The sequence below is a fragment of the Lactuca saligna genome, chromosome 4 (assembly GCF_052625555.1).
Source record: "Lactuca saligna cultivar CGN05327 chromosome 4, ASM5262555v1, whole genome shotgun sequence".
Taxonomy (NCBI): domain Eukaryota; kingdom Viridiplantae; phylum Streptophyta; class Magnoliopsida; order Asterales; family Asteraceae; genus Lactuca; species Lactuca saligna.
Genome location: NC_136420.1, coordinates 98651335 through 98664940, shown reverse-complemented (window position 1 = coordinate 98664940; position 13606 = coordinate 98651335). Strand labels below are relative to the sequence as shown.

The 13606-nt window shown below is 37.0% G+C and overlaps 2 protein-coding genes across 2 annotated transcripts; both read right to left on the bottom strand.

Annotated features, from left to right (window-relative positions):
* Positions 1-2031: 2031 nt before the first annotated feature.
* Positions 2032-7802, bottom strand: LOC145039963 (uncharacterized). Its single transcript, XM_078987957.1, has 5 exons — positions 6779-7802; positions 5907-6656; positions 5693-5814; positions 5257-5610; positions 2032-2100 (listed from the first exon to the last, which is right to left on the bottom strand). The coding sequence occupies exons 1-5, from the start codon at positions 7800-7802 to the stop codon at positions 2032-2034; spliced, it is 2319 nt and encodes a 772-aa protein (XP_078844083.1).
* Positions 7803-10976: 3174 nt separating this feature from the next.
* On the bottom strand, positions 10977-13009 carry LOC145039962 (heat shock cognate 70 kDa protein-like). Its single transcript, XM_078987956.1, has 2 exons — positions 12793-13009; positions 10977-12607 (listed from the first exon to the last, which is right to left on the bottom strand). Exons 1-2 carry the CDS (start codon positions 13007-13009, stop codon positions 10977-10979), a joined length of 1848 nt encoding a protein of 615 aa, XP_078844082.1.
* Positions 13010-13606: the final 597 nt, after the last annotated feature.

Genomic DNA, 13606 nt, shown 5'->3' with positions numbered 1-13606 from the left:
TATATAAGTACAATGCTATAAAAATACAAGTACAATGTTATTTAAAGTTACTTTTCAGTATTATTATTATTATTTTTTTAATTTTTGCATATATGTTTAATCTTTTGCAGCATAGTTTGCGTGGATGGCCTGCAGAATGTACTTTTAAAGGGCGTTGGGGACTGAGTTGAAAAAGTACATTACAAAACTAAATAGTAGGCAAGTTGAATCATTTCGAGAGACAGCTTTTGGGATCTTCATTGGTATGCCCACCCCGAATGGTGACCCGATGCTCTGTCATTTGTTGATGTTGAATGAGGTTCGTGATGTAGAGGTAGCCAGGGCTGGAAAGTTTCTGTAACGTCCCAAAACTACGACCCGGAAATTTCATTTCTAATATATATAAAAGATCATAAAACGGAGTATTTCATAATAAAACCATATGTGGCGTATCTCAAACTATAACAAAATACTGCGAGAAAACCGTGTCACCACTGTATCAAAACATAACTAAATAAAACTAAATCAACTCCCAGGGCAAAAACTGAAGCTGTGGTGTGTGCGATGCCATCATCCTGAGCTCTTCCCTTTGCTTGCGGAAGTACATGAAACCAAAACTGAAATTGTAAGCACGAAGCTTAGTGAGCTCCCCCAAACTACCACATACCATACAATAACAAATAAAGCACATACTGGGCCTTGCCCACTGCATCGGACCGAAGTCCGGAACTAACTGCATCGGACCGAATTCCGGAACTAACTGTATCGGACCGAAGTCCGGAACTAACTGCATCGGAACGAAGTCCGGAACTAACTGCATCGGAACGAAGCCCAGAACTGACTGCATCGGACCGAAGTCCGGAACTGACTACATCGGACCGAAGTCCGGAACGGGCTGCATCGGACCGAAGTCTGGAACTATCTGATCATCGCATAACATGAACACGTATCTACTAACATAGCACATATACAACATTGGACCTAAGTCCGGGGCACATAACACATAAACATGCCTGAGTTACAAAGATATCAAGCACCCTGAGATACTGCTTCGGACCGAAATCCGGAACTAACTACTAACTAAACGGGCCGGCATTGTGGCCGTAGACCCGTCCCTACAGGTAGGAAACTCACCTCGAGAACTGGCTGCTGAGTGTATGGTTCTGGAAGCTATCTGCTGCTACTCCGGTATCTCCTCGGCTACAATTCCATAAACACACTCAAACAAATACTGATAATTGTATTGGGGTAAAATGACTCTTTTACCCCTGGTCAAGTCAACTCTCCTGGTCCAATTCAATCAACAGTTGACCTGGCTCGCCGAGTTGGTCCGCCAACTCGCCGAGTCTCTACTCTCACTTTTCAAACTTCACTCGCTGCTACTTGTCGAGTGTGGCATCAACTCGACGAGTTGCCTTACGATTCTAGAACTTCAGGCTATCTGCATCCGACTCGCCGAGTCTGATGAACAACTCGACGAGTTGTTCTTGAGTTAAGAAGATCGTCCTGGACTCGCCGAGTTGTATGAACAACTCTTCGAGTTCCTCCATTACTAAGTCTGACCTCCAACTCACTGAGTCCACTCTACCACTCACTGGTCCCCACTCGACACCACTCAAAAGGGGAAACTCGGTGACTCGCGACTCGACTCGCTGAGTCGCATGCATGCGGCTTCTAAAAACTCGATTCTGCTTGAATCCAGCGTATATAATTTATAGATCTGGGCTCCCTAAGCTCGATTAACACGTAAAGATTCTATCTTTACGTGCCCATAAGCACCCAAGAGGATTAAAAGGCTCAAAAGCATAATAAAGGCTAGATCTAGGGTTCTCATGCAAAGCAACTTCGAAAAAGGCAATAAAGGATAGGATCCAAAAAGTTTTCAACTTGAATGAACGATCCAAATTCAATGTTTTTCTGTGTTTTTGGTCCATAATATACTTGAAAAGTCGATTTTACCCTTTTCATTTCTTTTTTCTATTTTTTTGATTTGTTTTGATATTTAAATAGTTAAAAACAAAAAATAAAAACTAAATCTCACCCACCTCCTCTTCACCGTACCCCATTTTCTCTCCCTATCTTTTGACTCTCTTTCCCATCTTCTTCTTCATCACACATCACCTGCAAATCAAAACTCACACAAAATATGAACAAAAAACCCAGAATCTGCAGCAACCTTCTTCTTCAATGAGTTTACCATTCATCGAAATGTATAAAATTATTGTAGAAGCAAAGGCCAACAAAAAAATCAAATTTATTTGCAATTACGCCTAAAACACTTAAAATTAGAACACCAAAATTAATTCATCCTAATTAAGTGTATTATAATCCGAAAAATTACAGTGCAGACACCAAAGTGCATCCCAACACAAACTCTTCAAGCTCTTGATAACCACAAATCGAGCAACAGTAGCCAAATGATAAAATTTCGCAAAATCCATGTTTAAAAACCATTGAAGAAAACCTGTGATGTCCAAAAAAATTGACTTAGTGGGTTTCTTCCATGAGTAGGCAGAAAACACAAAATCAGTGATGAACACGAATCGTAGAAAATGATAAACACAATGATGAATAAGAATTGCAGAAAATCAAAATAAAAATTCTAAACCAACCTAGAAATTTGCAGAAGACACAAAATCAAAATCTGGATTGAAACCCTAAAATAGTCTGGCGGCTAAGGGAAAGAGATGAGTATGTCGCCACAAGTTAGAACATTTCAAGATTTCCGATTTGTTACTAGATTCAACGTTGTCGACTTCATTAAGGTTAAGGCAGGTTTCAAGCTCTAATATGTAAATCCACTGGCTCATAAAGGACGAGGAATGGAGGCGATGAGAGGTAAAATACTCACCGACAAGAAGGGGTGGCGATCATTAGGTCTTCTTGACGGGGTGATAGACATGGAAATGATCTGAAAGTCAATGTCTTTTTGATGAAGAGGGAAAGAACACGAGAAAGAAATATAGGGTGGATGGGGTTTGTAGGCCCATTTTTTTTCTATTTCTTTTTTTTTTTTAATTATAAAACAATTAATACAAATAAAGAAAATGAAAAAAATAAATAATAAGGGCAAAATAGTCTTTTCAAATTTTCAAGGACTAAAACTAAAGAAAATTCTTGATTTTAGACCTTCCATGGAAGTCGAAAACTTTTTGGAACCCATCCAAAGTTTTTTGCAAACCACAAGGACTAATTTTACAGTTTTGTCTTTAAATTGTCATCTTCATACCAACTAAACAACCTATAATTTAACAATAATATAAAACTAACAAAAAGAACACTAATTCAGCAATTAAATAAATATATATAATCCAAATATAAATTACATAATTAAAATTCAAATGAAACTAAAGCATATTAAAATTGTATGTCATGTCTCCTTGGTCATATCATAGTTTAAATCTTGGTCTAAAGCATCTTCAAACATGTCTGAATCTTCTTATGTATTGTTGAACAGGTCGTCGTATGTAGACTACACCTCTGTAGATTGAGGATTTCAGAATATGACCAAAGGTTCCGCAGAGGGGGTTCTGCGGAACCAAAACGCCTCTGCGGATTCTTTATTGCTCTGAGGATCAGGGGCATTAGGTAAAATCACCCAAAAATTACCCTTTCCTCCTTAGTCAAATGCGGAAGGAAGCTAGGGCAGTCGATTCGCGGAAGGAAGCTGCAGACGTCGGACGGAACGGACACAAAATGTCACGGCGAGCTCGATTCGTGGAGCAACTACACTCCGATGTGTTATCTGATGGATATGGAACTCAAGTAATATTTCAATTTTTTTTCCTAATCTTTGTATAAACTCAGAAGTAGAAATTGATTATATGAATTGGAAATTGATAGGTTAAATGTTATATATAAACATGTATGTTTGTTAGGATGTAAGGACTGAAATTTGTGAAATGAGAAATCTATTTATCCTATTCTTTTCATCATGAACAGATCCTCAAAGGTCCTTTGCAAGAACTGATCTGCAGAGGAGCCCTCTGCGCAACGATATATGCCTTTGCGCAAATGTATTTTTTTGTTTTTTTTTTTTTGTTTTTTTTTTTTTCCGATTTTCTATATGCCTTTGCGCAAATGTATTTTTTTCCGATTTTCTAACACTCAACTGAGTTCTTTTGACCCTCAACAGATATGAGACTTAAAGCCTTGGACTCGTCGAGTCCCAGGAACGGACTCGCCGAGTCGGTCACGTCCACATTCTAAATCCTCGAGTTCTGATGTACAACTTTTGATCAAAAGATAGCTCCAAGCTTCTACAATCGATCTAGCATGTAAAGTTACGAACTTTACGTGCTTGCATGGGACTCTGAGCTCAAAAAGACATAAAACAAGCTCTTATGATGCATGGGACCTTTCATGGGTGCAAAAGCAGTCCCCAACTGCCTAGTGACCCCCTTAATGACGTGATTCATAAGCTCCAACCCCCAACCATGTTTGCAATCATGGTTGGCCATAAAAATGGCTTATAAAATCCCTAAATCTCCCCAAAAGGGATCTAACAAATGAAAGAGCAAGGTTACAACTTTTTACCATCAATGAACTATAGAAGGTGCACAAACTCGGGTTCCCTTGGTCTCTACTCGCTTCCTCAAGCTTTTCTACTTCCTTCTTAAAACCACAAGCACCAAAATCCACCAACAAAGCTTAGATTGCTTCAATAACGACTAGGGTTTCAATGAGAGGTGTTCTGGGAGCATAAGGGACGATATGGCCGACATAACATTGTTTAAATAGGGTGCAAACCCTCGGATTAGGGTTTTTTTTTTTTTTTTTTATTTTTTTTTTTCAGACAACGTCTACTCGTCGAGTCCGGGGCCCAACTCGTCAAGTCCATTGCTTGAATCCCGCGTCCCATCCCGCTTCTACTCGACGAGTTGGTCCTTCAACTTGCCGAGTCCAAGGCCAAAATGCAAGATTTTTAAATGATTAATAAAAAGCAAGGTTGCAGAAAACGCTAGACGTTAGCTAGGCGGTGGACTGGGGTCTAGGGATTAATCGGTTAGACGGGGATTAATCGGGGAACATTAATTATTAAAAAAATAATTCAAAAAATTATAAATCTAATTTTAATACTAAGAATATAAGTAAATAAGCATAAAGGTTTAATAATAACTTAATAAGTTTAACAAACACAACCATTTATCATCCAAAATAAACATAAAAGTTTAATAGTAAGTTTAACAAGCACACCAAATCATATCCAACAAGTCCATAAAAGTTTAAAATAAGTTTTAACAACACAACAATTTTCTTCTAATCTTCACCACATACTTCCATTATTTGAACCCCATCCGACTCATATTCGTATTCTTCTAACACTTGATCCTCACTCTCGGACTCGAAATCTTCATCAAAAAGTTCGCTCGTTTTTGGACTTTCGCGGGGTGCTTGACTAACATCGGTTTCAAGAGTTTCATCAACCGTTTTGGGGTCTACTTCGTCTACATCACAATCATCGCAATCAACAATCCATTCTTGAGCGGAGAGAGAATGATTTGATAATAGCACTTCTATGTTTCTATCTTTTCTCTTTTTGTTTTTCTCCATTAAATTAGCATTGAATTGAACATAAACAAGATTGTTCAATTTGCTTGTCTCCAATCTATTTCGTTTCTTTGTGTGTACCTACAAATTTAAACACAACAAAGAGTTTAAACATGCTTAATATTTAAATTTTATAAAATATAAATTTAATGCTTTATATTACTAACCCCTTCAAACGTGCTCCAATTCTTTCACAACCTGATGAACTACTAGTTAAAGAAAGAATCCTCATTGCAATCTTTGTCAAATGAGGAGTTGTGCCACCAAATAGTCCCCACCAACTAGCTATGATTTTGAAACAAAAACACATTATTAATCGATAAATATCAAAATTTTATAAAATAGATAAATAGATAACTAAAAGGAAAACGAATTACCCAGATCAATGTCGGCATCATTCACCTTACAATGTTTAATTGCAAGATCGGAGCCAAATCTATCAACCTTCTTCTTGTACTTTGGCAAGTCAATAGTTACGAATTGCCTTTGTATCTCTAAATCTCCAAGAAATAATGTATCAAAAAAATCAAGAACCGCATCCATTACATCGGGATCAAATTGGAGTTGTGCATCATTATAATGGTAATACGGATTCAAAAGATAAGATGTCAAATGTAAAGTTGAATCTAGTTGACCTTTCATCTTTGTGTTTATGATATCTATAATAGGCTTGTAGTGTTTCTCGTTACCACCCAAAGATTTGATAATTTCTTCTTTTGCAACTTTAATCTCCCCATAAACAAAACCCATTGAGGGATTCCAATCCGCATCAACCATTCGAAGGACTTTCACCAAAGGAGAGAACACTTTTAAACATTGTGTCACACCGGACCAAAACTGGACACTTGTCACCGTTTTATATGAGGCAATCCCTTTAGGCTTACCGGAAAATTTACATTCCTCCCATTCGTTGCTAGAGAACATATGTCTTAGTTGCTCCTTTTTTTCGGACAAACTTTGTAATGTTAGAAAGGCCGAAGCAAATCTTGTGACTCCCGGTCGGATAATTTCCCTTTTGTTGGTGTAACTTCTCATCATCGCCAAGGTTTTGTGGTGAGCGTAAATGAATATGGTTAGTTTCTTTGCTTGATCTAGGATTTTCTTAAACCTTGGGAGTGCTCCGATACCTTGAAAAACAAACACGATTAAATAATAAATTATAATATATAATTAAACATTTTTAAACTACATAAACTACTAAGAAAAATAAAATAATAAATACAATAAATAAATAAAATAATGTAAATACCTTCAAGCATGAGGTTAATGGTATGTGTTGCACATGATGTCCAAAAAATAGATGGTCTTTTCTCTTTTAGCAACTTCGCTGCCCCCATGTTATTTTTGGCATTATCGGTCACAACTTGAACAACATTCTCAGGACCAACTTGTTGAATACAAGATTCCACATACTCATATATGTGTTGGCTTGTATGTGCTTCACCGGAACATTCTTTTGAAGATAAAAAAACGGTACCCATCTTCGAATTAACACATAAATTCATAATGCTTCTCCTTTTTCGATCAAACCAAGCATCCGTCATAATCGAGCATCCATCCTCTTTCCATTCTTTTTCGTTTTTTTTCAAAAAATTTTTTGTTCTTTCAACTTCAAGCTTTAGAAGTGGGTCACTCAAATCATATCTAGTAGGACATGGAAGCCCGGTTCCAAATTGGCCAATAACCTCCACCATCATTTTGAAGCTATCCCTTTCAAAGGCATGAAAAGGAATCGCACTCTCGTATGCCCACCTACTAATAAATTTATGGACCGCTAATATTCTTTCTTTCCGGACAATATTGTTAAGATCAATATTTTTGCTCTTTCCCGCCTTCACAACTTCTTCGGGGTTTATTATGTTTGCGAAGTTATCCATGGGGCCTATAACATTTGGAGCCTTCGACCCCAAAGAATTTTCTACTTCATCCACGCTATCATGCAATTCTTGTCTCGCCTCTACCCTTAAATCTTCAATATGAACTTTTTTAGCTTTTTTTTTCAACTTCCCTTCGTTAAGATAATTCAGACATTTCAATTGATCATCTTTTGTAGACTTTGGACATGAAGATACATTCCCCGTTACATGAGCAATATGTTGTTTCATCCTATAAATCCCCCCACCAAACACTTTTCCGCACAAGGTACATTTCAATCTATCCATGTTGCTTTTATCTGGGATGACACCATATTCCCAACCAACATCATCTGAATTACGTTTATGTGCACCAGTGGCGGTTGATCCAACAGATGTAGTAGATGCATTAGATGCCATTGATTGTCAACTGTTATAAAAAAAAATACATTAACACATTAAAAATTCTCACTAAATCAACAAACTTTGTATCATATCCATTTATCATCACTTCATCTAATATTTATTATTGAGTATATCATGATTATCATCACATTAACACATTAAAAATAGTTGAATACTCACTCACATATCACTAAAAAAATCACATTAACAATAACACCGTATTGGTGTTATTCATATCAGAGGCTCTGTAAACAAGTTTTGTAAACTGACTAAACTCAATCATATTTCCAAACTAGCTTCTAATTAATTTTTAGCAAAAACAACCTGTTCTATAAACTCAATCAGTCAATCTCAGCTCTATATGAAGCAATGATACTGGAACTAAGTAAACTCAATCACATTAACAGAATAACAAGTACGAATTTCGTATTTAATAGGTAGTAAAAATCAAAGAATCGGGCCAAAATACTGGAAACAAGTTGATAAACCAAACAAGTTGATACCGGAATCGGGCCAAAGTACGAATGTTACCCAACTTTCGTCTTCCATGTTTAACAGAAAAATGAGCATATATTTCATCATTAGTTCATCAGAAATCAAATGATTAACACCTCAAATCGAGGACAATAGATAAAATTGAAATTTGATAGCAAAAATCGAGTTTGATAAACTAACCTGTGTCGATTATGAAGATTGTTGCCGAACACTGAATACAATGCAGCCCTAACAGCGGCTCTAACAGCAAAGATGGCGGATTTCACACATTGGGGTTGTAACAGGCGAAGGCGACGACACTATTATCTTCTTCGATTTCATCTTTTAGTCAAGAGAGAAACCACAAAAAAGTTTTCAACTTTTAGTCAAGAGAGAAACCACAACGACGGGAATGAGCGAAGTGGGAACGAGCCCTAGAAAAAGTTATCAGTTTTTACGATTTTGCCCTAATCTTTTTTGAAAATCCGTTGACCGATGTTGACCTATTAAACGCCTAGATCCGATTATCTCCGATTATATCCGATTAGCTCCGAGTTTGACCGGCTTTGACCAGCCCCGATTACACATAAAACGTGGTCGGTTGCAGTCCGCCTAGCGCCTAGGCGCCGATTAATCGGCCGCCTAGGCCGATTTTTACAACATTGATAAAAAGAAATACGTACCAAGAACCAGGTGCTACATTCTTGTGCCGTTTTTCTGAGAGCCTCAAATACTCATCCCATGAGTCCGTCCTATGTTGAATGCTAGTTGACGAATTGTCGTATTTTTCAGTTGGAGGGAAACCTTGCCTACCTCTAGCTTCCCACTTCGGTTGAAAATATGGAAATCGATTCATCTCACTAAATATGCATAGAAAAATTATTTCCTTGTCCGAAGCCGACGTCTAAACTTTTCATCACCGACAAAATAGTATTGTACAAGATGGTTGTGCCCATCCACACGATTTCTCTGTAAAGGGCATTTTCTGGTTTTTGAAGAGGAAGTTTCAACTTTGTCTTCTTGTAGATAAGCGAGCATTATTTGCATAACGTTTTCGATAAACATCGATTCTCACAAAGCAAACTTACCGTGGAACATGATTATGGCGTTTTGAATTTGATATAAAGAATGTAGAGGTTTTTTGTGTTGTGGTATATAATGAAAGTAGTATTCTGTAGTGGAGATAGAGGAAAAAAAATTATAATCCTTAATGTTTTAAAAACCGGTTGTTTAATTGAACCGGTATGGCGACCGATTCCCGGTTTAACTGGTTCGACCGACGAGTGAACCGATTTTTATATTTTTCATGTTTTTTTTTCTATTTTCCTACACATACATACATATATAAATTATGAATTTGATGTGTACAAGTTGAAACATTAAATATACACATAGAAATAAGTTGTAAATGAATCCAAATATATTAAAATAACACATAACCATAAGTTTTAATGTTTTACATCAATTCATATACGCCAAAAAGAAAATAAAATATAATATTGAAACCAAATATAATTTTAGATGAATATAACATCATAAAAAATCTTTATAATATTTATCATAAAACTAAATAGTTTTGAAGAAAAAAGTCATTAAAGTTTATTACGTAAATGATTTTTTTCATATGTTTTTATTCGGTTTAACCGGTTCAACCGGTTTATTTTGACCGGTTCAACCGGGTTTTTTTTAAAGACCTGTCGGTTTAATCCGGTTCAGAAATTAATATAAAACCGGTGATAGTTGAACCGCTCTCTCCACCGGTTCCCCGTCCAATCGGTTCGACCGGCCGGTTCAAACCGGTTTTTAAAACATTGATAATCCTACATGCGTCCAACGGTAAAAAATGAAAGAATGCATGCGGTGTAATCCCACACACCACACTTTGTGGTGCTCCCCACGTCCCGCTCCTACCAGCTCAACCCACCGTATTGTGTGGTGGAAGTAGACTCTTGAGCTTAACTTTGCAACCATTACAATCTAGAAACTAGTATTTTTGTATGCAAAATATCTACCAACATTGCTAACAATCTATAACTAGATTTAAAGAAAAAGATGCCTAAGGAATGACAGATTACAAATTTTAACCCACCATCTAGTGTTTGTTATTCCAAGGAACTGTTACTTTCTCTTATTATTCTCTTGCCGGTGCAAAATGGCTGGTGAAGCCCCATTTATATGATTAAGGTTCTTGTGGTCTTGTTGAGTCCATAGATGATAGATGCTTGGCATGCATAACAAAATTACAAAATTTTAATTACTTCAATACATAATGTATCTTTTACGGTTCTTTAAAGTAAGCACACTAGCTCCGATTTTGCAAGTTCCAATTTTTCTTTGGGGTGCTTTATGCTTAGGGTAAATTCAGCATATATGTACTAATACTGAAACAAAAAACGGATAACATAACTTTACCAAGTGTGGCATAAACCATATTGGACGTTCCATTTTGATACATGAATAAACATTATCAAACAACAACCAATGTTATAAACATAGTATGCAAATTTCTATAAATCCATAATAATCAAACAACAACCACCGTTATAAACATAGTATGCAAATTTCTAGAAATCCATAATGTACCAATATCACATGCCTTGCATGGTTGCATGAGTAGAAGATCGAAATAGCATTCCAGAATTCACGAGTTGCACTGTTTAGCATAAACTAATGAAAAGAAATCACAACCTTAGAAGATACCAGTTTAATTGAGAACTAAAATTCTTGCATGCATATGGACTCCAGATATTCCTTCATTGCCTGAACCTCATCAATGGATGCATCTTCGTGGTGCTCGATCCACTTGGTCGCGTCAGCAATCTTGTGCTCCATCATCATCAACCTCTCACTGTAAGCCATATTCTTAATCTTATTTTTCATGTCGTATATGAAATCCTCTAGAGCATTGAATGCATCTACTTTCTTTTTGTATTCTTGGTCCTCGTGTTTGTAGTCTTCAGCATCTTTTACCATCTTCTCGATCTTTTCCTTTGAGAGTCTTCTGTTTTCGTTGGTAATCATGAGTTTATTCATCTTACCGGTTGATAATATCCCCGCTGTGACTGTGAGGATACCGCTGGCATCTATTTCAAAACACGCAATTGTGCTTACAACTCCTTTTGGAGCCGGGGGTATTCCAGAAATTGTGAACTTCCCCAACAAATGGTTATCCGTAGATTTGGCTCTTTCACCTTGATACACCATGATTTCCCACCAAGATTGGTTGTCTTCGGTTGTACAATAAATTTTGGATATCTTTGTAGGTATTGGAGTGTTCCTTGGGATCACCACGTTAAATTTTTTGCCTCTTACCTCTATACCAAGGGACAAAGGGGTGACATCTAATAACACCAAATCTCGACACCTTTTATCACTGTTACCACTTAACTTTGCAGCCATAACCGCTGCACCGTATGCTACAGCCTCATCGGGGTTTAGGCTCTTGTATAGCTCCTTCTTCTGATTGAAAAGTTTTTGCAACATACATTGGACCTTTGGTATTCTAGTTGACCCACCAACAAGAATCACCTCGTTTACCTCCGGTTTCTTCATCTTTGCATCGCTTAAACATGCCTCCAGAGTCTTGATGCATCGATCAAAATACTCCATGTTGAGGTCTTCAAATTTAGCTCGACTGAATTTCATAGAGAAATCAATCCCCTCATGCAAGCAATCTAGCTCGATAGATGTGAGAGTATCGCTCGAGAGAATCCTTTTTGCTTTCTCACAAGCACATCTCAGTCTCCCCAATGCTTTTTTGTTGGGTGTCAAGTCTTTCTTCCATTTTCTTTTGAATTCCTTAACACAGTGATCCACCATGCGGTTATCAAAATCCTCGCCTCCCAAATGAGTATCACCAGCAACGGCTTTCACCTCAAAGGTACCGAATTCCCCTTCTACCATAGTCAGTATAGAGACATCAAAAGTGCCACCACCCAGATCAAACACCACCACATTCTTCTTCTTTTTCTCTTTCATTTTGAAGGGCTCTTCTAGACCATAAGCAATTGCAGCTGCTGTAGGTTCATTGATCATGCTAATGACGTTGAGTCCAGCAATAGTGCCAGCATCTTTTGTTGCTTGACGCTGTGGATCGTTAAAGTAAGCGGGGACTGTTATCACAGCATCTTTCACGGGTTTTCCAACGTATGATTCTGCAATTTCTTTCATCCTTCCAAGAACCATTGATGAAATTTCTTCCGCCAAAAATTCCTTGGCTTTACCTTTGTAGGAGACGACTATCTTTGGTGTGTCGGAAGGACCTTCTATCACCTTAAAAGGCCACAATTTCTTGTCCTCCTGCACTTTGGAATCACTGAACCTTCTTCCGATCAACCTCTTAGCATCTGAACATTATTTCAAAAAAAATATTAGTTTATAACAATGATCTAAGACTTCAGTGTACTTAAATGTATCAGATTCCGCTGTTGAGTGAAGAATGATTCTTAAAATATGGAATTTCCTTACGCTTAATCATAATAAAATAACAACATTCAATACGATGTATGAAAAAAAAAAGGTTATTACGTACCAAATATGGTGTTAGCAGGGTTGATGGCGGCTTGGTTCTTGGCGCCGTCGCCAATGAGACGTGCTGCATCAACGAAAGCAACACAAGACGGTGTCGTTCTATATCCCTGAGCATTAGGAATGATTTCGATGCGATCATTCTTCCAAACGGCGACACATGAGTACGTTGTTCCGAGGTCAATGCCGATGGCCGGTGCGTCGTCTCCTGTTTTGCCCATTACAGCCAAATTTCAGTATAAATTAATTGTCGCTTTTCATCATTAACTTACCTTATACATTTTGTTTTAAAATTCAAAAAGTTCTGATGCATAGTCGATCTTTATCTCCTACTATCTCGACCCCTATCTCCCTTATTTTTAGACCAAATAGTCAATCTATCAAGTGTAACATTTTTCGAGCCCTTGAGCGTTTTTGTTTATTTTGAAAATTTTTCATTATTTACTAAACCTTTTTATGATTTAAATTGTCATCTTCATACCAACTAAACAACCTATAATTTAACAATAATATAAAACTAACAAAAAGAACACTAATTCAGCAATTAAAAAAATATATAATTCAAATATAAATTACATAATTAAAATTCAAATGAAACTAAAGCATATTAAAATTGTATGTCATGTCTCCTTGGTCACATCATAGTTTAAATCTTGGTCTAAAGCATCTTCAAACATGTCTGAATCTTCTTATGTATTGTCGAACAGGTCGTCGTATGTAGACTACACCTCTGTAGATTGATGATTTCAGAATATGACCAAAGGTTCCGCAGAGGGGGTTCTGCGGAACCATCACGCCTGTGCGGATTCTTTATTGCT

What these genes read in the sequence shown, in the direction of transcription:
- LOC145039963 (XM_078987957.1), bottom strand. Translation starts at nt 7,802, where the DNA reads ATGGCATCTAATGCATCTACTACATCTGTTGGATCAACCGCCACTGGT. An exon ending in TGATGCCGACATTGATCTGG is followed by an intron (nt 5,815 to 5,906) that starts GTAATTCGTTTT and finishes TCAAAATCATAG; the next exon opens with CTAGTTGGTGGGGACTATTT. An exon ending in GAGCACGTTTGAAGGGGTTA is followed by an intron (nt 5,611 to 5,692) that starts GTAATATAAAGC and finishes TTAAATTTGTAG; the next exon opens with GTACACACAAAGAAACGAAA.
- LOC145039962 (XM_078987956.1), bottom strand. Translation starts at nt 13,009, where the DNA reads ATGGGCAAAACAGGAGACGACGCACCGGCCATCGGCATTGACCTCGGA. An exon ending in CCCTGCTAACACCATATTTG is followed by an intron (nt 12,608 to 12,792) that starts GTACGTAATAAC and finishes AATAATGTTCAG; the next exon opens with ATGCTAAGAGGTTGATCGGA.